The 27,065-nt window shown below is 46.1% G+C and overlaps 1 protein-coding gene across 1 annotated transcript; it reads left to right on the forward strand.

Moving 5' to 3' along the window:
- Positions 1-1,636: 1,636 nt before the first annotated feature.
- Positions 1,637-23,184, forward strand: LOC124021620 (aryl hydrocarbon receptor nuclear translocator 2-like). Its single transcript, XM_046336758.1, has 7 exons — positions 1,637-1,774; positions 3,561-3,684; positions 6,116-6,218; positions 6,507-6,645; positions 10,630-10,780; positions 20,108-20,253; positions 22,559-23,184. Exons 1-7 carry the CDS (start codon positions 1,661-1,663, stop codon positions 22,655-22,657), a joined length of 876 nt encoding a protein of 291 aa, XP_046192714.1. The 5' UTR covers positions 1,637-1,660; the 3' UTR covers positions 22,658-23,184.
- Positions 23,185-27,065: the final 3,881 nt, after the last annotated feature.

Here is a 27,065-nt window from a genome sequence, read left to right on the forward strand (position 1 = left end):
TGTATAGAAGACACAGTTAGAATCTGTTGTTTCCCAGTGTATAGAAGACAGTTAGAATCTGTTGTTTCACAGTATATAGAAGACACAGTTAGAATCTGCTCCTTGTTAAGAGGCAGAGCCTGGACAGCTGTGAGTAGGGAGAGAAAACAAGGGAAATAGAGAAAACAAGGGATGATAAAGACAGAAAGGGATGGAGAGGAGAGAGAGCAGTCTGTTACCCCCTATAGTCATTCAGCACAGATGGACAGACCAGCTTGTAGTCTGTATTTAATAGTACATTCACAAAGGACCCTTAGGTTTTTCCAGTCGGTCAATGTTCTGATTTGTTCTACAGCCGTTAGGGTGCCAGGTGTAGTATCTTGCTGATTTGTTCTACAGCCGTTAGGGTGCCAGGTGTGGTATCTTGCTGATTTGTTCTACAGCCGTTAGGGTGCCAGGTGTGGTATCTTGCTGATATGTTCTACAGCCGTTAGGGTGCCAGGTGTGGTATCTTGCTGATTTGTTCTACAGCCATTAGGGTGCCAGGTGTGGTATCTTGCTGATTTGTTCTACAGCCGTTAGGGTGCCAGGTGTGGTATCTTGCTGATTTGTTCTACAGCCGTTAGGGTGCCAGGTGTGGTATCTTGCTGATTTGTTCTACAGCCGTTAGGGTGCCAGGTGTAGTATCTTGCTGGTATGTTCTACAGCCGTTAGGGTGCCAGGTGTGGTATCTTGCTGGTATGTTCTCCAGCCGTTAGGGTGCCAGGTGTGGTATCTTGCTGATTTGTTCTACAGCCGTTAGGGTGCCAGGTGTGGTATCTTGCTGGTATGTTCTCCAGCCGTTAGGGTGCCAGGTGTGGTATCTTGCTAATTTGTTCTACAGCCGTTAGGGTGCCAGGTGTGGTATCTTTCTGATTTGTTCTACAGCCGTTAGGGTGCCAGGTGTGGTATCTTGCTGGTATGTTCTCCAGCCGTTAGGGTGCCAGGTGTGGTATCTTTCTGATTTGTTCTACAGCCGTTAGGGTGCCAGGTGTGGTATCTTTCTGATTTGTTCTACAGCCGTTAGGGTGCCAGGTGTGGTATCTTGCTGATTTGTTCTACAGCCGTTAGGGTGCCAGGTGTGTTATCTTTCTGATTTGTTCTACAGCCGTTAGGGTGCCAGGTGTGGTATCTTGCTGGTATGTTCTCCAGCCGTTAGGGTGCCAGGTGTGGTATCTTTCTGATTTGTTCTACAGCCGTTAGGGTGCCAGGTGTGGTATCTTGCTGATTTGTTCTACAGCCGTTAGGGTGCCAGGTGTGGTATCTTGCTGATTTGTTCTACAGCCGTTAGGGTGCCAGGTGTGTTATCTTTCTGATTTGTTCTACAGCCGTTAGGGTGCCAGGTGTGGTATCTTGCTGGTATGTTCTACAGCCATTAGGGTGCCAGGTGTGGTATCTTGCTGATATGTTCTACAGCCGTTAGGGTGCCAGGTGTGGTATCTTGCTGATATGTTCTACAGCCGTTAGGGTGCCAGGTGTGGTATCTTGCTGATATGTTCTACAGTCGTTAGGGTGCCAGGTGTGGTATCTGGCTGGTATGTTCGGATGCTGGTGTTTTGTTATTGTGTATCACTAACTTGACCATCTGTTACTAATAATACAGTCTAAAGAGGAAACGTATCAAAGTGATGGTATTGTGTTAATGTGTATTAATGTGTTGTCATTGTGTGTGTTCTCCAGGCAGCTCCAACAGCAGCAGCAGGCAGAGCTGGAGGTCCATCAGAGAGACGGCCTGACAGCCTACGACCTATCACAGGTACCCCACAGGACCCCTATAGCTGCCTGTTGATAATACAACATATCACATTGTGTCTTCCCTATACCCACTGTACCCAGTGTAGCTTACTTACCTGTCCATACCCCTGGCTTTTCATGCTAGACAGCTTCTGAAGCTGTTCATTGTATATCATTAAAGGCCCAGTGCAGTCAAAAATGTGATTTTCCTCTGTTTTATATATATTTACATACTATGATGTTGGAATAATACTGTGAAATTGTGAATATTATGATAATGCCCTTTTTTAGGTTAAGAGCTATTTGAAAAGACCGCCTGAAATTTCAGCCTGTTTTTTGGTGGGATGGAGTTTTGGTCTGCCTGGTAACATCACCAGGTGGGCAATTAGTTAATAGACCAATAAGAAAGAGTTCCAAACCTCTCTGCCAATAACAGCTAGTTTTCAGTTTTCCCTTCACAGAAATTGCTCTTTTGTTTCTTTATGACAATTTTTTATAGAAAAATGGCTGCATTGGACATTTAAGAGGCTCAACTGTATAACAGGCTTGGGGTCAATTCCATTTTAATTCAGTCAAATCAGGAAGTAAACAGAAACGGAATTATTCCTCAATGATTGTCTGAGGGAAAAAAATCATTGAAATTAGAATTTCAGTTTAGCTCCTCAACTGACTAAATTCAAATGGAATTGATCCAAATCCTGCTGTATAAATACTTTCTAGGGTTTCATTAAGTGAAGAGGTCCTTCCCTCCTCTCTTTCTAGATGTTGACTGTACATCAGTTTCTAGGGTTTCATTAAGTGAAGAGGTCCTTCCCTCCTCTCTTTCTAGCTGTTGACTGTACATCAGTTTCTAGGGTTTCATTAAGTGAAGAGGTCCTTCCCTCCTCTCTTTCTAGCTGTTGACTGTACATCAGTTTCTAGGGTTTCATTAAGTGAAGAGGTCCTTCCCTCCTCTCTTTCTAGCTGTTGACTGTACATCAGTTTCTAGGGTTTCATTAAGTGAAGAGGTCCTTCCCTCCTCTCTTTCTAGCTGTTGACTGTACATCAGTTTCTAGGGTTTCATTAAGTGAAGAGGTCCTTTTCTCCTCTCTTTCTAGCTGTTGACTGTACATCAGTTTCTAGGGTTTCATTAAGTGAAGAGGTCCTTCCCTCCTCTCTTTCTAGCTGTTGACTGTACATCAGTTTCTAGGGTTTCATTAAGTGAAGAAAGAGGTCCTTCCCTCCTCTCTTTCTAGCTGTTGACTGTACATCAGTTTCTAGGGTTTCATTAAGTGAAGAGGTCCTTCCCTCCTCTCTTTCTAGCTGTTGACTGTACATCAGTTTCTAGGGTTTCATTAAGTGAAGAGGTCCTTCCCTCCTCTCTTTCTAGCTGTTGACTGTACATCAGTTTCTAGGGTTTCATTAAGTGAAGAGGTCCTTCCCTCCTCTCTTTCTAGCTGTTGACTGTACATCAGTTTCTAGGGTTTCATTAAGTGAAGAGGTCCTTCCCTCCTCTCTTTCTAGCTGTTGACTGTACATCAGTTTCTAGGGTTTCATTAAGTGAAGAGGTCCTTCCCTCCTCTCTTTCTAGCTGTTGACTGTACATCAGTTTCTAGGGTTTCATTAAGTGAAGAAAGAGGTCCTTCCCTCCTCTCTTTCTAGCTGTTGACTGTACATCAGTTTCTAGGGTTTCATTAAGTGAAGAGGTCCTTCCCTCCTCTCTTTCTAGCTGTTGACTGTACATTTGCAAGGCGGATATACTCACACCCTTGTATAAATCAAGTTAGTTTTAGTAAATGAAGTTATCCTTCCCTCCTGTCTCCCTCCAGGTGCCCGTTCCCAGTGTGGGAGGAGGGGTTCACGAGGCGGGAAAGAACACTGACAAGACGGACACCATGTTCTCACAAGAGAGAGACCCACGCTTTGCTGACATGTACTCCGGCATCTCTGGCTGTACGACATCTAGTTATTTTCTCACCTCTACTCGTCGTGTGTGTGTGTGTGTGTGTGTGTGTGTGTGTGTGTGTGTGTGTGTGTGTGTGTGTGTGTGTGTGTGTGTGTGTGTGTGTGTGTGTGTGTGTGTGTGTGTGTGTGTGTGTGTGTGTGTGTGTGTGTGTGTGTGTGTGTGTGTGTGTGTGTGTGTGTGTGTGTGTTGATAAGTGTTAATCAGCCAGTGTGTGTTGAAAGGCCCATGGTAGACGGTTGGTTGTGATGGTGGTCTTTCATCCAGGGGATAAATGTAAAACAACCTCCACACAACTCAATCAGAACTGAACTTTCTCTCTCTCTCCCTCTCCATTCCCTCCCTTTCTCTGACTGTGGTATATTTTTAGCTCTTTCTCCCTCTCTCTGAATGTTTCTGTTTGTCTCTCTCCCTCCCTATCTCTCTGTCTCTCCCTCTCTGTCTCCCTCCCTATCTCTCTGTCTCTCCCTCTCTGTCTCCCTCCCTATCTCTCTGTCTCTCCCTCTCTGTCTCCCTCCATCTCTCTTTTTTCCTCTCTGTCTGTCTCCTTCTCTCTGTCTGTGTCCTCTCTCTGTCTCTCCCTCTCTGTCTCCCTCCATCTCTCTTTTTCCTCTCTGTCTGTCTCCCTCTCTCTCCCTATCTCTCTCCCTCTCTCTCTCTGTCTCCCTCCATCTCTCTTTTTTCCTCTCTGTCTCTCCCTCTCTGTCTCCCTCCATCTCTCTTTTTTCCTCTCTGTCTGTCTCTCTTTCCCTCTCTCTCTCTGTCTCCCCCTCTCTGTTTCTCTCTCTCTCTCTGTCTCTCCCTCTCTGTCTCCCTCCATCTCTCTTTTTCCTCTCTGTCTGTCTCCCTCTCTCTCCCTATCTCTCTCCCTCTCTCTCTGTCTCCCCCTCTCTGTCTCCCTCCCTATCTCTCTGTCTCTCCCTCTCTGTCTCCCTCCATCTCTCTTTTTTCCTCTCTGTCTGTCTCCTTCTCTCTGTCTGTGTCCTCTCTCTGTCTCTCTCTCTCTGTCTCCCTCCATCTCTCTTTTTTCCTCTCTGTCTCTCTCTCTGTCTCTCCCTCTCTGTCTCCCTCCATCTCTCTTTTTTCCTCTCTGTCTGTCTCTCTTTCCCTCTCTCTCTCTGTCTCCCCCTCTCTGTTTCTCTCTCTCTCTCTGTCTCTCCCTCTCTGTCTCCCTCCATCTCTCTTTTTCCTCTCTGTCTGTCTCCCTCTCCCTCCCTATCTCTCTGTCTCTCCCTCTCTGTCTGTCTCCCTCTCTCTCCCTATCTCTCTCCCTCTCTCTCTGTCTCCCCCTCTCTGTCTGTCTCCCTCTCTCTCTCTCCCGCTCTCTGTCTGTCTCCACTCTCTGTCTCCCCCTCTCTCTCTCTGTCTCTCTCCCTCTGTCTCTCCCTCTCTCTGTTTTTCTTTCTCTCTGTATGCCTCTCTGAATGTCTCTTTGTCTGTCTCTACCTCTTTCTAAATGTCTCTCTTTCTAAATATATTTCTCTGAATGTCTCTCCCTCTATATGTCTCTATAAACGGTGTGTGTATTGTGTCTCTCCCTCTATATATCTCTATAAACGGTGTGTGTATTGTGTCTCTCCCTCTATATATCTCTATAAACGCTGTGTGTATTGTGTCTCTCCCTCTATATATCTCTATAAACGCTGTGTGTATTGTGTCTCTCCCTCTATATATCTCTATAAACGGTGTGTGTATTGTGTCTCTCCCTCTATATATCTCTATAAACGGTGTGTGTATTGTGTCTCTCCCTCTATATATCTCTATAAACGGTGTGTGTATTGTGTCTCTCCCTCTATATATCTCTATAAACGGTGTGTGTATTGTGTCTCTCCCTCTATATATCTCTATAAACAGTGTGTGTATTGTGTCTCTCCCTCTATATATCTCTATAAACAGTGTGTGTATTGTGTCTCTCCCTCTATATATCTCTATAAACAGTGTGTGTATTGTGTCTCACCCTCTATATATCTCTATAAACGGTGTGTGTATTGTGTCTCTCCCTCTATATATCTCTATAAACGGTGTGTGTATTGTGTCTCTCCCTCTATATATCTCTATAAACAGTGTGTGTATTGTGTCTCTCCCTCTATATATCTCTATAAACGGTGTGTGTATTGTGTCTCTCCCTCTATATATCTCTATAAACGGTGTGTGTATTGTGTCTCTCCTCTATATATCTCTATAAACGGTGTGTGTATTGTGTCTCTCCCTCTATATATCTCTATAAACGGTGTGTGTATTGTGTCTCTCCCTCTATATATCTCTATAAACAGTGTGTGTATTGTGTCTCTCCCTCTATATATCTCTATAAACAGTGTGTGTATTGTGTCTCTCCCTCTATATATCTCTATAAACAGTGTGTGTATTGTGTCTCTCCCTCTATATATCTCTATAAACGGTGTGTGTATTGTGTGGTTCCAGCTGGTGAGAAGAAGATGATGGTTCCTTCGTCTACAGCGGGAGGTCAGCAGCTCTACTCCCAGAACTCTCCCTTCCAGCCCGGACACTCTGCCAAGAGCTTCAGGTACACCTCTCTGTCTGTCTGTGTGGGTCTCTGTGGGTTGTGTGTGGGTCTGTGTGTACGTGCATGCAAGCACATTCGCGTGTGTGTTTAAAGTTGAAAGCCGTGGGGAAAGACAGGGCCTCAGGTGATGGTTGAACAACTGAGCAGACTAGAGTTGACAGATGTGAACAGTTAAATGTGTTGTTAAAGTATAAACTAAATATGACCGTCTGCATGGGGTCTATTTAAAGGCTCTCATGTCACACATTTACTTGGAATGCTGTCTGTCTGTCTGTGTGTTTTACACAGCTCCTCAGTGATCCATGTCCCAGGGGTGAACGATATCCAGCCGTCGGGATCGTCCAATCAGAACCTAGCTCAGATCTCCAGACAGCTCAACCCAGGACAGGTGGCCTGGACTGGCAACAGACCCCCGTTCTCTGGCCAGGTACACACACACACACACACACAGGACAAACAACAGACTCTACCTTCTCAGGCCAGGTCTCTCACACGCAGGACTAACAACAGACCCTACCTTCTCAGGCCAGGTCTCTCACACGCAGGACTAACAACAGACCCTACCTTCTCAGGCCAGGTCTCTCACACGCAGGACTAACAACAGACCCTACCTTCTCAGGTCAGGTAAAACACACACAGGACTAACAACAGACCCTACCTTCTCAGGCCAGGTAAAACACACACAGGACTAACAACAGACCCTACCTTCTCAGGCCAGGTCTCTCACACACAGGACTAACAACAGACCCTACCTTCTCAGGCCAGGTAAAACACACACAGGACTAACAACAGACCCTACCTTCTCAGGCCAGGTCTCTCACACACAGGACTAACAACAGACCCTACCTTCTCAGGCCAGGTCTCTCACACACAGGACTAACAACAGACCCTACCTTCTCAGGCCAGGTCTCTCACACACAGGACTAACAACAGACCCTACCTTCTCAGGTCAGGTCTCTCACACACAGGACTAACAACAGACCCTACCTTCTCAGGCCAGGTCTCTCACACACAGGACTAACAACAGAACCTACCTTCTCAGGCCAGGTCTCTCACACACAGGACTAACAACAGACCCTACCTTCTCAGGTCAGGTCTCTCACACACAGGACTAACAACAGACCCTACCTTCTCAGGCCAGGTCTCTCACACACAGGACTAACAACAGAACCTACCTTCTCAGGCCAGGTCTCTCACACACAGGACTAACAACAGACCCTACCTTCTCAGGCCAGGTCTCTCACACACAGGACTAACAACAGACCCTACCTTCTCAGGCCAGGTCTCTCACACACAGGACTAACAACAGACCCTACCTTCTCAGGCCAGGTCTCTCACACACAGGACTAACAACAGACCCTACCTTCTCAGGCCAGGTAAAACACACAGACCTGGACATGTAGCAGAGATGATTTGTGTTGTGAGTAGAGTCAGACAGAATACAGAAATCCGAAACTGTATAAATATCTGTAGAATCACTCCAGACTTGGTTCCATTCCAGATCTAATGCCTAGGTGTTGTAGGTGTTTTCTAGTCAGGCAGACGACACGCTGATCACACACTGACTCCCATAACTACTACAGAATGTAGGCACCTCTGCTTTGGTTGACAACAGGAATCCTCTACTGCTAGCCAATAGCATCATTAGCATTTCTAATGAAATGCGTTTCATTGGTCGCTATGCAGATTCTCTCTCTCTTTCTCCTCGCTTCAGTGAATCTCATCAGCAGAGCCTGGTAATGGTGTGTGTGTGTGTGTGTGTGTGTGTGTGTGTGTGTGTGTGTGTGTGTGTGTGTGTGTGTGTGTGTGTGTGGGTGTGTGGGTGTGTGGGTGTGTGGGTGTGGGTGTGTTTTCTCTGATCTGCATATCGGACCACAAGACATGCGTGTGTGTTGAGCATATGGTGTTTAGCAGGCTCATTTGTCTTCTCAACCTACACCAGTAACACACACACACATACGTCTCTCTGCTAGTCTAGTAAAACACACACGTCTCTCTGCTAGTCTAGTAAAACACACACGTCTCTCTGCTAGTCTAGTAAAACACACACGTCTCTCTGCTAGTCTAGTAAAACACACACGTCTCTCTGCTAGTCTAGTAAAACACACACGTCTCTCTGCTAGTCTAGTAAAACACACACGTCTCTCTGCTAGTCTAGTAAAACACACACGTCTCTCTGCTAGTCTAGTAAAACACACACGTCTCTCTGCTAGTCTAGTAAAACACACACGTCTCTCTGCTAGTCTAGTACAACACACACGTCTCTCTGCTAGTCTAGTAAAACACACACGTCTCTCTGCTAGTCTAGTAAAACACACACGTCTCTCTGCTAGTCTAGTAAAACACACACGTCTCTCTTGCTAGTCTAGTAAAACACACACGTCTCTCTGCTAGTCTAGTAAAACACACACGTCTCTCTGCTAGTCTAGTAAAACACACACGTCTCTCTGCTAGTCTAGTAAAACACACACGTCTCTCTGCTAGTCTAGTAAAACACACACGTCTCTCTGCTAGTCTAGTAAAACACACATACGTCTCTCTGCTAGTCTAGTAAAACACACATACGTCTCTCTGCTAGTCTAGTAAAACACACACGTCTCTCTGCTAGTCTAGTAAAACACACACGTCTCTCTGCTAGTCTAGTAAAACACACACGTCTCTCTGCTTGTCTATTAAAACACACACGTCTCTCTGCTAGTCTAGTACAACACACACATCTCTCTGCTAGTCTAGTAAAACACACACGTCTCTCTGCTAGTCTAGTAAAACACACATCTTTCTGCTAGTCTAGTACAACACACACGTCTCTCTGCTAGTCTAGTAAAACACACACGTCTCTCTGCTAGTCTAGTACAACACACACGTCTCTCTGCTAGTCTAGTAAAACACACATACGTCTCTCTGCTAGTCTAGTAAAACACACATACGTCTCTCTGCTAGTCTAGTAAAACACACACGTCTCTCTGCTAGTCTAGTAAAACACACACGTCTCTCTGCTAGTCTAGTAAAACACACACGTCTCTCCGCTTGTCTATTAAAACACACACGTCTCTCTGCTAGTCTAGTACAACACACACATCTCTCTGCTAGTCTAGTAAAACACACACGTCTCTCTGCTAGTCTAGTAAAACACACATCTTTCTGCTAGTCTAGTACAACACACACGTCTCTCTGCTAGTCTAGTAAAACACACACGTCTCTCTGCTAGTCTAGTACAACACACACGTCTCTCTGCTAGTCTAGTAAAACACACACGTCTCTCTGCTAGTCTAGTAAAACACACACGTCTCTATGCTAGTCTAGTAAAACACACACGTCTCTCTGCTAGTCTAGTACAACACACACTTCTCTCTGCTAGTCTAGTACAACACACACGTCTCTCTGCTAGTCTAGTAAAACACACATGTCTCTCTGCTAGTCTAGTACAACACACACTTCTCTATGCTAGTCTAGTAAAACACACACGTCTCTCTCTGCTAGTCTAGTACAACACACACGTCTCTCTGCTAGTCTAGTAAAACACACACGTCTCTCTCTGCTAGTCTAGTACAACACACACGTCTCTCTGCTAGTCTAGTAAAACACACACGTCTCTCTGCTAGTCTAGTAAAACACACACGTCTCTCTGCTAGTCTAGTAAAACACACACGTCTCTCTGCTAGTCTAGTAAAACACACACGTCTCTCTCTGCTAGTCTAGTACAACACACACGTCTCTCTGCTAGTCTAGTAAAACACACACGTCTCTCTGCTAGTCTAGTACAACACACACGTCTCTCTGCTAGTCTAGTAAAACACACACGTCTCTCTCTGCTAGTCTAGTACAACACACACGTCTCTCTGCTAGTCTAGTAAAACACACACGTCTCTCTGCTAGTCTAGTAAAACACACACGTCTCTCTGCTAGTCTAGTAAAACACACACATCTCTCTGCTAGTCTAGTAAAACACACACGTCTCTCTGCTAGTCTAGTACAACACACACGTCTCTCTGCTAGTCTAGTAAAACACACACGTCTCTCTGCTAGTCTAGTAAAACACACACGTCTCTCTGCTAGTCTAGTAAAACACACACGTCTCTCTGCTAGTCTAGTACAACACACACGTCTCTCTGCTAGTCTAGTACAACACACACGTCTCTCTGCTAGTCTAGTACAACACACACGTCTCTCTGCTAGTCTAGTAAAACACACACGTCTCTCTGCTAGTCTAGTAAAACACACACGTCTCTCTGCTAGTCTAGTATAACACACACGTCTCTCTGCTAGTCTAGTAAAACACACACGTCTCTCTACTAGTCTAGTAAAACACACACGTCTCTCTGCTAGTCTAGTAAAACACACACGTCTCTCTGCTAGTCTAGTAAAACACACACACTCAACTCTATTTCCTTCTCTCTCTCTCTCTATCCAGTCCACTAAGGCCCAGTCCAGTCCGTTTGGGATAGGCTCCGGCCACAGTTACCAAGGAGACCCATCTTCCTATAGCCCCCTGTCCTCCCCTGCCACCTCATCGCCCAGCGGCAATGCCTACTCTGGACTGGCCAACCGGAGCACGGCGTTCGGTAAGCACCAGCCAATCACAGCAAAGCATTCCATCAAAAAGATGTTTGTCTCATTCTCTTCCAGGATTTATCCAATCATGTTTGATCAGTGATAACATCAAAGCGTGTGTGTGTGTGTATGTGTGTATACATACTCTGGAATGCTGGCTTTCTAGGCAGAGTTGCAAAGAAAAAGCCATATCTCAGACTGGCCAATAAAAATAAAAGATTAAGATGGTCAAAAGAACACAGACACGGAGGAACTCTGCCTAGAAGGCCAACGTCACGGAGTTGCCTCTTCACTGTTGACGTTGAGACTGGACAGAGGAACTCTGCCTAGAAGGCCAGCGTCACGGAGTTGCCTCTTCACTGTTGACGTTGAGACTGGACAGAGGAACTCTGCCTGGAAGGCCAGCATCACGGAGTTGCCTCTTCACTGTTGACGTTGAGACTGGACAGAGGAACTCTGCCTAGAAGGCCAGCGTCACGGAGTTGCCTCTTCACTGTTGACGTTGAGACTGGACAGAGGAACTCTGCCTAGAAGGCCAGCGTCACGGAGTTGCCTCTTCACTGTTGACGTTGAGACTGGACAGAGGAACTCTGCCTAGAAGGCCAGCGTCACGGAGTTGCCTCTTCACTGTTGACGTTGAGACTGGACAGAGGAACTCTGCCTGGAAGGCCAGCGTCACTGAGTTGCCTCTTCACTGTTGACGTTGAGACTGGACAGAGGAACTCTGCCTAGAAGGCCAGCGTCACGGAGTGCAAATCAAATCAAATGTATTTATCTAGCCCTTCGTACATCAGCTTATATCTCAAAGTGCTGTACAGAAACACAGCCTAAAACCCCAAACAGCAAGCAATGCAGGTGTAGGAGCCTCTTCACTGTTGACGTTGAGACGGGGGTTTTGTGGGTACTATTTAATGAAGCTGCCAGTTGAGGACTTGTGAGGCGTTTGTTTCTCAAACTAGACACACTAATGTACTTGTCCTCTTGCTATGTTGTGTACCGGGGCCTCCCACTCCTCTTTCTATTCTGGTTAGAGACAGTTTTCGCTGTTATGTGAAGGGATTAGTACACAGCGTTGTACGAGATCTTCAGTTCCTTGGCAATTTCTCACATGGAATAGCCGTCATTTCACAGAACAGGAATAGACTGACACGTTTCAGAAGAAAGTTCTTTGTTTCTGGCCATTTTGAGCCTGTAATTGAAAAAAGTTACTTAACCAAACCTGGGTCCTAACCTACAAACCTGGGTCCTAACCTACAAACCTGGGTCCTAACCTACAAACCTGGGCCCTAACCTACAAACCTGGGTCCTAACCTACAAACCTGGGTCCTAACCTACAAACCTGGGTCCTAACCTACAAACCTGGGCCCTAACCTACAAACCTGGGTCCTAACCTACAAACCTCGGTCCTAACCTACAAACCTGGGTCCTAACCTACAAACCTGGGTCCTAACCTACAAACCTGGGCCCTAAGCTACAAACCTGGGTCATAACCTACAAACCTGGGTCCTAACCTACAGGTTTTGGTGCAGTCTTTGTTCCTGCCAAGCACTTGCACACCTGACTCTTCTCTGAGGAGTTGAATTCAAAGCCTGGGACAGCCTGTATCTTTCATGATTGGCCGCTTGGGTTCATGTTGAGGCTTTCACAGTGTTCTCTTGAAAAATACAGAAAATAGTAGGAATTGGAAATGTCTGTTCTTGTCCTCATAGCCTGTGTGTGTGTGTGTGTGTGTGTGTGTGTGTGTGTGTGTGTGTGTGTGTGTGTGTGTGTGTGTGTGTGTGTGTGTGTGTGTGTGTGTGTGTGTGTGTGTGTGTGTGTGTGTGTGTGTGTGTGTGTGTGTGTGTGTGTGTGTGTGTGTGTGTGTGTGTGTGTGTGTGTGTGTGTGTGTTTCTCTCCTCTTAACACTTCACTGGCTGAATCTGCTTTACGTATATTAAACACACACACACACACCACGTTTAACACACACACACACACACAGCACGTTTAACACACACACACACCGCGTTTAACACACACACCGCGTTTAACACACACACCGCGTTTAACACACACACACAGCACATTTAACACACAACACAGCACGTTTAACACACACACACACAGCACGTTTAACACACACACACACCACGTTTAACACACACACACACAGCACGTTTAACACACACACACACACCACGTTTAACACACACACACACCGCGTTTAACACACACACCACGTTTAACGCACACACACCACGTTTAACACACACACACACACACCCACCACGTTTAACACATCCACCACGTTTAACACACACACACAGCATGTTTAACACACACACACCAAGTTTAACACACACACACACCACGTTTAACACACACACACACCAACCACGTTTAACACACACACACACCAAGTTTAACACACACACATCCACCACGTTTAACACACACACACACACACACACAGCATGTTTAACACACCCACACCACGTTTAACACACACACACACAGCATGTTTAACACACACACACACACAGAATGTTTAACACACACACACCACGTTTAACACACACACACAGCATGTTTAACACACACACACAGCATGTTTAACACACCCACCACGTTTAACACACACACACACACACACCACGTTTAACACACACACACCACGTTTAACACACACACACACAGCACGTTTAACACACACACACACCACGTTTAACACACACACACAGCACGTTTAACACACACACACACCGCGTTTAACACACACACCACGTTTAACACACACACACAGCACGTTTAACACACACACACACACAGCACGTTTAACACACACACAGCATGTTTAACACACACACACACACCACGTTTAACACACACACACAGCACGTTTAACACACACACACACCCAACAGGTTTAACACACACACACACCCACCACGTTTAACACACACACACACACACACAGCATGTTTAACACACACACACCACGTTTAACACACACACACACAGCACGTTTAACACACACACACCACGTTTAACACACACACACACCCACCACGTTTAACACACACACACACACAGCATGTTTAACACACACACACCACGTTTAACACACACACACACACACACACACACACAGCACGTTTAACACACACACACCACGTTTAACACACACACACAGCACGTTTAACACACACACACACACAGCATGTTTAACACACACACACCACGTTTAACACACACACACACACACACACACAGCACGTTTAACACACACACACCACGTTTAACACACACACACACCACGTTTAACACACACACACAGCATGTTTAACACACACACAGCATGTTTAACACACACACAGCACGTTTAACACACACACACAGCATGTTTAACACACACACAGCATGTTTAACACACACACAGCATGTTTAACACACACACAGCACGTTTAACACACACACACAGCACGTTTAACACACACACACCACGTTTAACACACACACACAGCATGTTTAACACACACACAGCATGTTTAACACACACACACAGCACGTTTAACACACCCACCACGTTTAACACACACACACACACAGCATGTTTAACACACACACAGCACATTTAACACACACACAGCATGTTTAACACACACACACAGCATGTTTAACACACACACACACACCGCGTTTAACACACACAGCACGTTTAACACACACACAGCACGTTTAACACACACACACACACAGCACGTTTAACACACACAGCACGTTTAACACACACACAGCATGTTTAACACACACAGCATGTTTAACACACACACACACACCGCGTTTAACACACACACACACACCGCGTTTAACACACACACACACACCACGTTTAACACACACACACAGCGTTTAACACACACACACACCACGTTTAACACACACACACACACCACGTTTAACACACACACACCGCGTTTAACACACACACACAGCCATTACCCCTTTCATCCCATGACTTCAGATCGGGTGAGAGGATCCCAGGCCAAATCAGGTTACCCAAACATATTTGTACACACACACACACACACACACACACACACACACACACACACACACACACACACACACACACACACACACACACACACACACACACACACACACACAGGAATGTGAAAACATTGTGAACATATCCTTTAGGGTGATTTTAGAAGTGAAGTGTTGACAGAACAGTGTACGTCCTTGTCTTTTGGGATATGTTATGTAAAGTGAGGTCATGTTTTAGCAATGTACCATCTCCACATACCTAAACCTCTCCATGTGGGCTGTGCACTGACTATCTCCGTTGGACTAGTCATTCATAGGGTAGAGGTTAAAGGTCAAAGTTAAACGTACTATGTGCTGGGGTTGCCTTGCAGTCCAACCAAGAGGAATGCAGTCCACAGCAGATATTCAGCAGCTACAGGGGAAAGCAGAGTGTTTTTGATGACAGATGTTGCTGTCGTTACATATGAGACATTAAAAATGGAGTAGAACAGACGGCAGCACTTTCATAAATCTCTCCCCCTCAGTCGTCCAGAATCTGTCCAGGCTATACTTTACTGTTGGGGCAGAACATCTAGCTTGTGCATTTAAATAGTGGATTAGAATGTATTAGTAGTAGTGGCACATCTCAGGGCATCATAGATCTGTGTCTCTCTCTCCTCTGTCCTCTCTGTCTCTCTATCCTCTCTGTCTCTCTATCCTCTCTGTCTCTCTATCCTCTCTGTCTCTCTATCCTCTCTGTCTCTCTATCCTCTCTGTCTCTCTATCCTCTCTGTCTCTCCCTCCCTATTTCTTTGTCCTCTCTTTCTCTCTCCTCCCTCTTTCTCTCTCCTCCCTCTTTCTCTCTCCTCCCTCTTTCTCTCTCCTCCCTCTTTCTCTCTCCTCCCTCTTTCTCTCTCTCCTGTCTTTTTCTCAATCTCTCTCAGCTGGGGGAAATGGGTGTCTGGTCTATCCATGACCATCTGATGAGCTTTTAATGGACAATCATTACACTAATGGACTAGTCCTCTATCCTTCTAACACACATACTCTCCCTTTGTCCTTCTGTCTCTTTCTGTCTCTCTCCTCCGGGCTAGTCTTGGTGCAGAGACAGAGGTGAGGAGAGATATTAAGAAATAGAAGTGAATTACAGCCGATCTGTTTCTCAGCACTTCTCATTTCCTCTGTCGTTGTGTGTTTTGTCATTTCCCTTTATTGTTGCGTTTGTTTACTTTGTCAGTCATTTACCGATTTGTTTCCCTTCTATAAACAAACAATCATCCCTCCGCTCATCTGACTAATCGTTCCTCTCCTCCTTTTTTTCTGCCCGCGTTCCTCCCTCCCTCATTATTTACGGCAATAAGCTGTCAAGGTTCCGTGTGCTAAGGAGTGTGTTTATGGTCATCTCTCTCAGCAGCAGGATATGAGTTATGCTAGGGGATATATTGTAGAGCTTATCAATCCACTGTTTAATATGGAGAGACCCCCCACTCATATACACACACACACACACACACACACACACAGAGAGAACTCATAGCTCGGAAATCATCCCCCTACAGGGTGTCATGCAGTGTGTTAGTGCACCAGACAGTATTTGTCTCCCTGTGTATCTGTCTGGCTCAGTATGTGTCTGTCTGTAGAGAGGAGAGAGGAAATGAAGTGGAACGACTGCTGCTGTGTTTCTCACTTGTGAGAGTGTGTGAGGTCATCACAGTGGGACACAGCCGCTCCTCAATGCTCTGTGTGTAAGGTCATCACAGTGGGACACAGTGGCTCCTCAATGGTCTGTGTGTGAGGTCATCACAGTGGGACACAGCCGCTCCTCAATGCTCTGTGTGTGAGGTCATCACAGTGGGACACAGCCGCTCCTCAATGCTCTGTGTGTGAGGTCATCACAGTGGGACACAGCCAGGCCACTCCACTCCTCAATGCTCTGTGTGTGAGGTCATCACAGTGGGACACAGCCAGGCCACTCCTCAATGGTCTGTGTGTGAGGTCATCACAGTGGGACACAGCCAGGCCACTCCTCAATGCTCTGTGTGTGAGGTCATCACAGTGGGACACAGCCGCTCCTCAATGGTCTGTGTGTGAGGTCATCACAGTGGGACACAGCCGCTCCTCAATGCTCTGTGTGTGAGGTCATCACAGTGGGACACAGCCGCTCCTCAATGCTCTGTGTGTGAGGTCATCACAGTGGGACACAGCCAGGCCACTCCACTCCTCAATGCTCTGTGTGTGAGGTCATCACAGTGGGACACAGCCAGGCCACTCCTCAATGGTCTGTGTGTGAGGTCATCACAGTGGGACACAGTCGCTCCTCGATGCTCTGTGTGTAAGGTCATCACAGTGGGACACAGTCGCTCCTCAATGATCTGTGTGTGAGGTCATCACAGTGGGACACAGCCAGGCCACTCCTCAATGCTCTGTGTGTGAGGTCATCACAGTGGGACACAGCCGCTCCTCAATGCTCTGTGTGTGAGGTCATCACAGTGGGACACAGCCAGGCCACTCCTCAATGCTCTGTGTGTGAGGTCATCACAGTGGGACACAGTCGCTCCTCGATGCTCTGTGTGTAAGGTCATCACAGTGGGACACAGTCGCTCCTCAATGATCTGTGTGTGAGGTCATCACAGTGGGACACAGCCAGGCCACTCCTCAATGCTCTGTGTGTGTGCATGCATCCATAGATGTGTGTGTGTGTGAGCACGTGCGAGTAGCAGTCCGTGTGCGTGTGTGTTCGCATACACGCGCACGGACTGGAGGACCATGTAACTTAGATATCTCCCTGTTTTTAATATTCCATCTTGGAGGAACATGTAACTGAGATATCTCCCTGTCTTTAATATTCCATCTTGGAGGAACATGTAACTGAGATATCTCCCTGTCTTTAATATTCCATCTTAGAGGAACATGTAACTTAGATATCTCCCTGTCTTTAATATTCCATCTTGGAGGAACATGTAACTTACATGCCCCCAATACATCATACCACATAACTCAGTTTATTACCCAGGCCTACAAGCAAAGAGGCACTTTATTTGAAGGCAGGCCTTGAAATGCATCCACAGGTACACCTCCAATTGACTGAAATTATGTCAATTAACCTATCAGAAGCTTCTAAAGCCATGACATCCTTTTCTGGAATTTTCCAAGCTTTGTAAAGGCACAGTCAGCTTAGTGTATGTAAACTTCTGACCCACTGGAATTGTGATACAGTGAATTATAAGTGAAATAATCTGTCTGTAAACATTGTTGGAAAAATGACTTGTGTCATACACAAAGTAGATCAACTGTACGTACTAGGGTCCCAATAGGGAGGCCCAGCTAGGTCTGTGTCTCTGTGCAGTGGTTAGACTGGTGTTATATCACTTCATGGTCTGTGTCTCTGTGCAGTGGTTAGACTGGTGTTATATCACTTCATGGTCTGTGTCTCTGTGCAGTGGTTAGACTGGTGTTATACCACTTCATGGTCTGTGTCTCTGTGCAGTGGTTAGACTGGTGTTATATCACTTCATGGTCTGTGTCTCTGTGCAGTGGTTAGACTGGTGTTATATCACTTCATGGTCTGTGTCTCTGTGCAGTGGTTAGACTGGTGTTATATCACTTCATGGTCTGTGTCTCTGTGCAGTGGTTAGACTGGTGTTATACCACTTCATGGTCTGTGTCTCTGTGCAGTGGTTAGACTGGTGTTATACCACTTCATGGTCTGTGTCTCTGTGCAGTGGTTAGACTGGTGTTATATCACTTCATGGTCTGTGTCTCTGTGCAGTGGTTAGACTGGTGTTATATCACTTCATGGTCTGTGTCTCTGTGCAGTGGTTAGACTGGTGTTATATCACTTCATGGTCTGTGTCTCTGTGCAGTGGTTAGACTGGTGTTATATCACTTCATGGTCTGTGTCTCTGTGCAGTGGTTAGACTTCATGGTGTTTCTACAGTCATGTCTCTGTGCAGTGGTTAGACTTCATGGTGTTTATACAGGTATTGTTGGTTAGGAACACCTCGGTGAAATATCAGACACCTTGGGTACACTCAGCAGATCAATACATTTATAAGTAGGATGTCTTCCTCGTTAGTGGTACAGGAACACAAACACACCCCAAACACTGATTTGTATTTGATAAATGACATGTCTCTCTAGGAAGCCAACAGCGCGTGGCTCTTCCCTCTGATCCTCTCAGATAAGGATTTATTAACTAGTCAGGTCAAGACTTCAAAGCTGTTTATGATGTCAGCAAGATAAAACATTGGTTTTACAGCCTTACTAGCTACTGCATCACTTTCCCCTGTTGTGGTATGTAGGCGTTTTATTTATGGGGTAGGGAGGTGTGTGTGTGTGTGTGTGTGTGTGTGTGTGTGTGTGTGTGTGTGTGTGTGTGTGTGTGTGTGTGTGTGTGTGTGTGTGTGTGTGTGTGTGTGTGTGTGTGTGTGTGTGTGTGTGTGTGTGTGTGTGTGTGTGTGTGTGTGTGTGTGTGTGTGTGTTGTGTAAAGTACATGTCTATATACATGAATGCAGACCTGCATGTTGGTGCTGGCATCCAGCTCTCCAGAAACATTCCTAACAGCATCTCTAACCTCCCCTGGGGGAGAGGACTACTTTTGATCAGGGCTGTCTATATATAGCACTATATAGGGGACAGGGGGCCATTTGGCATGTAGACATGTATTAGTGTTGGGCCTGTAGAGAACAGAGAACATTGATGACTGTATTCTATCTGAACACCAAAGGTGGTGAAGGGTCACCTCACACTTACACAATGTGTTGCTGACTGCTCACTGTGTTTCTCCTCCTCCCTCCTCCTCCTCCTCCCCCTCTCCTCCCCTTCTCCCCTTCTCTCCTCACCCCTCCTCCCTCTCCCCTCTCCTCCTGCCTCTCTACTTTCTCCTCCTCCCCCTCTCCTCCCCTTCTCTCCTCCCTCTCCCCCTCCTCCCTCTCCTCCTACCTCTCTTCTTTCTCCTCCTCCCTCTCCCTCCTCCCCCTCTTCCCTCCTCCCTCTCCTCCCCCTTCCACCTCCTCCTCCTTCTCTTATTTCTCCTCCTCCCCTCCTCCCTCTCCTTCTACCTTTCTTATTTCTCCTCCTCCCTACCTCCCCCTCCTCCTACTTCTCTTCTTTCTCCTCCTCCCCTCCTCCCTCTCCTTCTACCTTTCTTCTTTCTCCTCCTCCTACCTCTCTTCTTTCTCCTCCTCCCCTCCTCCCTCTCCCTCTACCTTTCTTCTTTCTCCTCCTCCTACCTCTCTTCTTTCTCCTCCTCCCTCCCTCCCCCCTCCTCCTACCTCTCTTCTTTCTCCCTCCTCCTCCCCCTCTCTCCTCCCTCTCTCTCTCTCTCTAGATGTGTCAGGAGAGGGCAGTCAGAGTGGGGGTCAGTTTCAGGGTCGGCCCAGTGAGGTCTGGTCCCAATGGCAGAACCAGCACCATGGCCAACAGGGAGGAGAGCCACACTCTCACCCCAACCCCTCCCAGACAGAGGTGTTCCAGGTAACACACCCTAACCCCTCCCAGACAGAGGTGTTCCAGGTTATACAGAGACACGCCCTAACCCCTCCCAGACAGAGGTGTTCCAGGTTATACAGAGACACGCCCTAACCCCTCCCAGACAGAGGTGTTCCAGGTTATACAGAGACACGCCCTAACCCCTCCCAGACAGAGGTGTTCCAGGTAACAGAGACACACCCGAACCCCTCCCAGACAGAGGTGTTCCAGGTTATACAGAGACACGCCCTAACCCCTCCCAGACAGAGGTGTTCCAGGTAACACACACCCTAACCCCTCCCAGACAGAGGTGTTCCAGGTAACACACACCCTAACCTCTCCCAGACAGAGGTGTTCCAGGTAACACACACCCTAACCCCTCCCAGACAGAGGTGTTCCAGGTAACACACACCCTAACCCCTCCCAGACAGAGGTGTTCCAGGTAAAAGAGACACACCCTAACCCCTCCCAGACAGAGGTGTTCCAGGTAAAAGAGACACACCCTAACCCCTCCCAGACAGAGGTGTTCCAGGTAACACACACCCTAACCTCTCCCAGACAGAGGTGTTCCAGGTAACACACACCCTAATCCCTCCCAGACAGAGGTGTTCCAGGTAACACACGCCCTAACCCCTCCCAGACAGAGGTGTTCCAGGTAACACACACCCTAACCTCTCCCAGACAGAGGTGTTCCAGGTAACACACACCCTAATCCCTCCCAGACAGAGGTGTTCCAGGTAACACACGCCCTAACCCCTCCCAGACAGAGGTGTTCCAGGTAACACACACCCTAATCCCTCCCAGACAGAGGTGTTCCAGGTAACACACGCCCTAACCCCTCCCAGACAGAGGTGTTCCAGGTAAAAGAGACACACCCTAACCCCTCCCAGACAGAGATGTTCCAGGTTATACAGAGACACGCCCTAACCCCTCCCAGACAGAGGTGTTCCAGGTAACACACACCCTAACCCCTCCCAGACAGAGGTGTTCCAGGTAACACACACGCTAACCCCTCCCAGACAGAGGTGTTCCAGGTAACACACACCCTAACCCCTCCCAGACAGAGGTGTTCCAGGTAAAAGAGACACACCCTAACCCCTCCCAGACAGAGGTGTTCCAGGTTATACAGAGACACGCCCTAACCCCTCCCAGACAGAGGTGTTCCAGGTAACACACACCCTAACCCCTCCCAGACAGAGGTGTTCCAGGTAACACACACCCTAACCTCTCCCAGACAGAGGTGTTCCAGGTAACACACACCCTAATCCCTCCCAGACAGAGGTGTTCCAGGTAACACACGCCCTAACCCCTCCCAGACAGAGGTGTTCCAGGTAACACACACCCTAACCCCTCCCAGACAGAGGTGTTCCAGGTAACACACACCCTAACCCCTCCCAGACAGAGGTGTTCCAGGTAAAAGAGACACACCCTAACCCCTCCCAGACAGAGGTGTTCCAGGTAACACACACCCTAACCTCTCCCAGACAGAGGTGTTCCAGGTAACACACACCCTAACCCCTCCCAGACAGAGGTGTTCCAGGTAACACACACCCTAACCCCTCCCAGACAGAGGTGTTCCAGGTAAAAGAGACACACCCTAATCCCTCCCAGACAGAGGTGTTCCAGGTAACAGGTGTTCCAGGTAACACACACCCTAATCACTCCCAGACAGGTGTTCCAGGTAACACACACCCTAATCCCTCCCAGACAGAGGTGTTCCAGGTAACAGAGACACACCCTAATCCCTCCCAGACAGGTGTTCCAGGTAACAGAGACACACCCTAACCCTTCCCAGACAGAGGTGTTCCAGGTAACAGACACACCCTAACCCTTCCCAGACAGAGGTGTTCCAGGTAACACACACCCTAACCCCTCCCAGACAGCGGTGTTCTAGGTAACACACACCCTAATCCCTCCCAGACAGAGGTGTTCCAGGTAACACACACCCTAACCCCTCCCAGACAGAGGTGTTCCAGGTAACACACACCCTAATCCCTCCCAGGCAGCGGTGTTCCAGGTAACAGAGACACACCCTAATCCCTCCCAGACAGCAGTGTTCCAGGTAACACAGAGAGACACTAACTCTTCCAGGTATCATGCACACCAATCCCAAGCTCCAATATCCTACAGTAATGTGTATGAGAGGCAGGAAGAGAGGTCACCTTGGACACACTGGGCTTCAATGGCTTATTTCCTCTCCTTCCCTGGCCTGAGCCCAGTGTACACAGTGCTGTCTGATATGGCTCCACATGAAAGTCTGTGTCCCTGATCCTGACCTTTCCTCTCTCCCTCCCCGTCTGTCTCTCTGTAGGACATGTTGCCGATGGCAGGAGACCCAACACAAGGAACAGCCAACTACAACATTGAAGACTTTGCTGATCTGGGCATGTTCCCTCCCTTCTCTGAGTAGAACCCTTTAACGTTCTATCAATGGAACACTGCTCTGTTCTTCCACTAGAACCCTCTGATAGAGGAAAAGGAATCGAACACAATGTGCTGGTTCCTTCATGGCTCCCCAACCTCACACACACACACACACACACACACACTTTATCACACAGTGAATGTCCAGATGCACCCTCTCATAAACACACACACACTTTATCACACAGTGAATGTCCAGATGCACCCTCTCATAAACACACACACACTCTGACACATACCTGTTTCCTTTACGAGAAAAGAGTTGGTTCTATAGAAGACTGGTACATTGCTAGTGGTGTACTGACCTTTTCCTTTGTAATAATGTCTTCTTCATTCACTTAAATGATGCCTGTTCTTTTAACAAAGGCTTGTGAATTTAAAGGTGCAATCTGTAACTTTCATTTCCCCTAGTGGCATCTTGAGGTACTACAAAATATGCCAAGAAGCAGTAAAAAAAATACAAAGCCTAGAAAATTCACCAGTGCAGACCATTGCAGAGGCAGGCAGCACTTTGGGGGAACAAAAATGACAGATTGCACCTTTTAAGCTGCCAATATCCACTTTACACTCCACTCTGCCAAAATGCTCCAGGCTAAGAGACACTCACCACGCTGATCAGTTGGTACCATCGATACATATTATCATACAGTATGTCACTGCTGCTCCTCCCTCAGTATTACATTAAGCTTTATGCTGTAAATTATACCTATATGTAGTGATGTTCATAACACCTAGATAAAACCTACGGAAGTCTAGAAGGATTCTGTGTAGAAAAAAATACAAATAAAGATTCCACTCACCGGCAAAAGTCGCTAAGCTACAATGCTTAAGTGCACTTCATCGAAGCTAACCGCTAAAACTTACCAGCTTGCTAAAAGGGAAAAGCGCCATACCGCCAAAGCAACGCAGTACAGTATATATACTAGTTTAGTGTATCCTTGTGGCTCTCGCTGCTCTACTTTATAACTTTATTATATTATTCTCTTTCCTGATTATTAACAGAGACTGAATTCTACTTTATAGCGAGGGAACTTTTACATGATAGATTGTGTACCGTGTCTCTGGTTAATGACTGATGGGACAGATTCTACAACTGGAATCCTTTTGCTAAAAAAAAAAATCTAAAAATGTATGTTTTTGTAAATAATGTGATTTTTATGTTGACTCGTTACTTTTACACAGTATACGTTGTTTTTTGTGTAGGTTTATGTAGGTGTCATCAATGTGTGCAATGTGAGTACATATTTAACTATCGGTATTTAGTTTAGTCCTAATTGTACATTGAGTTTAAGGAACCTGTATAAAAGTGTGTAAATGTTACCCATTATTTTTGTTTAACACATTTTTGTGCTTGTGAAAATAAATGTTTATTGGTTACGTGGCTTCTAATCAAAGAAGTGTTTCCGGGCAGATTTTTTGTGTTGTGGAATATAGTGTAGAAATAATAAACACAAAACCATAAAGTGCAAGAAGAACATTGGAGAACACGGAGGAAACAAGGTTTTATTTCTAATTGTTCCAGACAAGTAATAGTGTGCCATTGTTTGAGACACATCCTTGTCCGGTGTTTTTGTAATGGAGACGATCTCCAATCTAGTCTAAAGATTAGATTTACCAAGGGATATGTTAGGTCTGTCTCTACTGTAGGTTTCTGTTTCTTCTCAAAATATATAGTCATGAGAAGATGTGTGTGTTTATCACTCATTCATTGGAGTCCTCCCGAGCCCTGTCCTAGTGCCAGTAGCAACAGAGTGCCCTTCCTTTCTGGGAGGAATCAGGGTGGACGTGAGGGAGGTGCTGAGTTGGGCTCTCTCCCATAGTTCACAGTCTAAAGGTGTGTGTGCTTGAGTACTTACTTGTGTGTGGTGATTTCGCAGGCATGTCCCACTCTTTCCACCCTATCACTTCACACAAGACAAGATGGGTGTGTGTCTGTTTTCCTTTAGGTGGATCTGGTGGACTAACCGGGACATGAGTCTGCAGAAAGAACATCAAAATGTCTGTTTCAATGGTAAAATGGCTACCTCTTCCTTTCTCTTTCCTTCACGAACACACTGAGATGACTAGATATGGTAAAATGGCTACCTCTTCCTTTCTCTTTCCTTCACGAACACACTGAGATGACTAGATATGGTAAAATGGCTAACACACTGAGATGACTAGATATGGTAAAATGGCTACCTCTTCCTTTCTCTTTCCTTCACGAACACACTGAGATGACTAGATATGGTAAAATGGCTACCTCTTCCTTTCTCTTTCCTTCACGAACACACTGAGATGACTAGATATGGTAAAATGGCTACCTCTTCCTTTCTCTTTCCTTCACGAACACACTGAGATGACTAGATATGGTAAAATGGCTACCTCTTCCTTTCTCTTTCCTTCACGAACACACTGAGATGACTAGATATGGTAAAATGGCTACCTCTTCCTTTCTCTTTCCTTCACGAACACACTGAGATGACTAGATATGGTAAAATGGCTACCTCTTCCTTTCTCTTTCCTTCACGAACACACTGAGATGACTAGATATGGTAAAATGGTACAAATTTTAAAAACACTGCTGAACTTGAAAAGGAAGTGACACGGTAAGAAAAGCTGTAAAAGTGTTAGATACAGCCACTCTCTTGACCTTGTCACACTTCTGTTAGGCCTACTAGGTGACCTGAGCCGAGCTGTACTACTAGTCTGGTTATGCACCCAGACTTATACAGTCGTGATAAAGTACACCCTTTGGAAAGTGGTCTTTTTAGTTTTGGGCACATGAACATTTGAGCTAAATTCCAACCACATTCATTGATAAATGGAACCCAATGGAACAAAAAACACAAAAAAAAGTACTTTGAAAATGTTATGCAATTAACAGCAGGTAGCCTAGTGGTTAGAGCGTTGGGCTAGTAACCATAAGGTAGATCAAATCCCCAAGCTGACATGGTAAAGATATGTCGTTCTGTCCCTGAACAAGGCAGTTAACCCACTGTAACTAGGCCATCATTGTAAATAATAATTTGTTAAATATAAAAATTAAAAACAATTCAAATGTATGTTGTATGACCAAAAATGCAGTTTCCTTATGCAGAAAAAAATGTGTACACCCCTACCTTTATCATGGCTCAAATGTGGATCTGGTGCACCAATACAGGTGCAAATGATTAGGAAATCATTAGAGAGTACCTTGGAAGTGTACAGCCTTCCATAAAGATTAGAAACTTGGTTTGGTCTAAACCATATGGGTGTATGGTAACACATCAGCCAAGATCAAAAGGCCTCAGAGACCCTCAGAAGAAAGATTACTGATGACCATGGGTCTGGGAGGAATAACAAATCCATTTCCAAGCAAAGTACATCGTTCCACTGTCCGACAGATCATCTACAAATGGAGACAATTCCAGACCACAATCTACCTAGGACGTCCCACCAAATTCAGCCCAAGAGCTGATCGAAAGTTGCTCAGAAGTCTCTAAGAACCCCAGGGTAACATCAGGGGATCTACAGGCCTCTCTAGACACAATCAATGTGAAAGTGCATGAGTCAACTGTCAGAAAGAGACTGCACAAACTTGCCCTACATGGGAGGTCAGGAAGGAATAAGTCCGCTCTCAAAAACGAATATCAAGACCAGAGTGACGTTTGCCAGACAACACCTGGGTAAAGACCAAAACTACTGGAACAATGTGCTCTGGACAGAGGGCATCTTTGGCAAAAACAAAACACTGCCTTTGAACAGAAGAACCTCATACCAACCGTAAAGCATGGAGGCGGTAGAATTATGGTTTATGGCTGCTTTGCTTACTGAGGGCCTGGCCAACTTGCCATCATTTAGTCAACTATAAATTCCAAATCTTACCTGAGAATTCTTGAGGAGAATGTGAGGCCATCTGTCAAGAAGCTGAAGCTGAACCGAACAAGGATCTTGCAACAGGACAATGATCCAAAACACACAAGCAAAGCTACAACAGAATGGCTCAACAAGAAGAAATGGAGGGTTATGGAATGGCAGGGTCAAAGCCCAGATCTGAATCCTGTCGAAATGCTGTGGGGAGACTTGAAGCGGGACGTGCATGTATGAAATCCCTTGAACATAACACTGTTGAAGCAGCACTGTAAAGAAGAGTGGGGGGGGATCCTCCCAGTCGATATAAGAGACTGATAGACAGTTACAAGAAACAGCTACATTAGGTTATTTCAGCCAACACCAGCTATTGAAGCTTACTTTTTTTAACGTATTTTAGATTTTGTTTTATGAATAAATGATTGCAAAGTATAATCTTTCAGTTTCATTTGTTAAATTAGGTTATCTTTATCTGTCAATAGTGTTGAAGTGAAGATTACATATCCATCTGTCCAAATAAAAAAACTTTCCAGGGGGTGTACTTATTTTCCCCTACTGTATTT

The sequence above is a fragment of the Oncorhynchus gorbuscha genome, unplaced genomic scaffold (assembly GCF_021184085.1).
Source record: "Oncorhynchus gorbuscha isolate QuinsamMale2020 ecotype Even-year unplaced genomic scaffold, OgorEven_v1.0 Un_scaffold_1144, whole genome shotgun sequence".
Classification (NCBI taxonomy): Eukaryota; Metazoa; Chordata; class Actinopteri; order Salmoniformes; family Salmonidae; genus Oncorhynchus; species Oncorhynchus gorbuscha.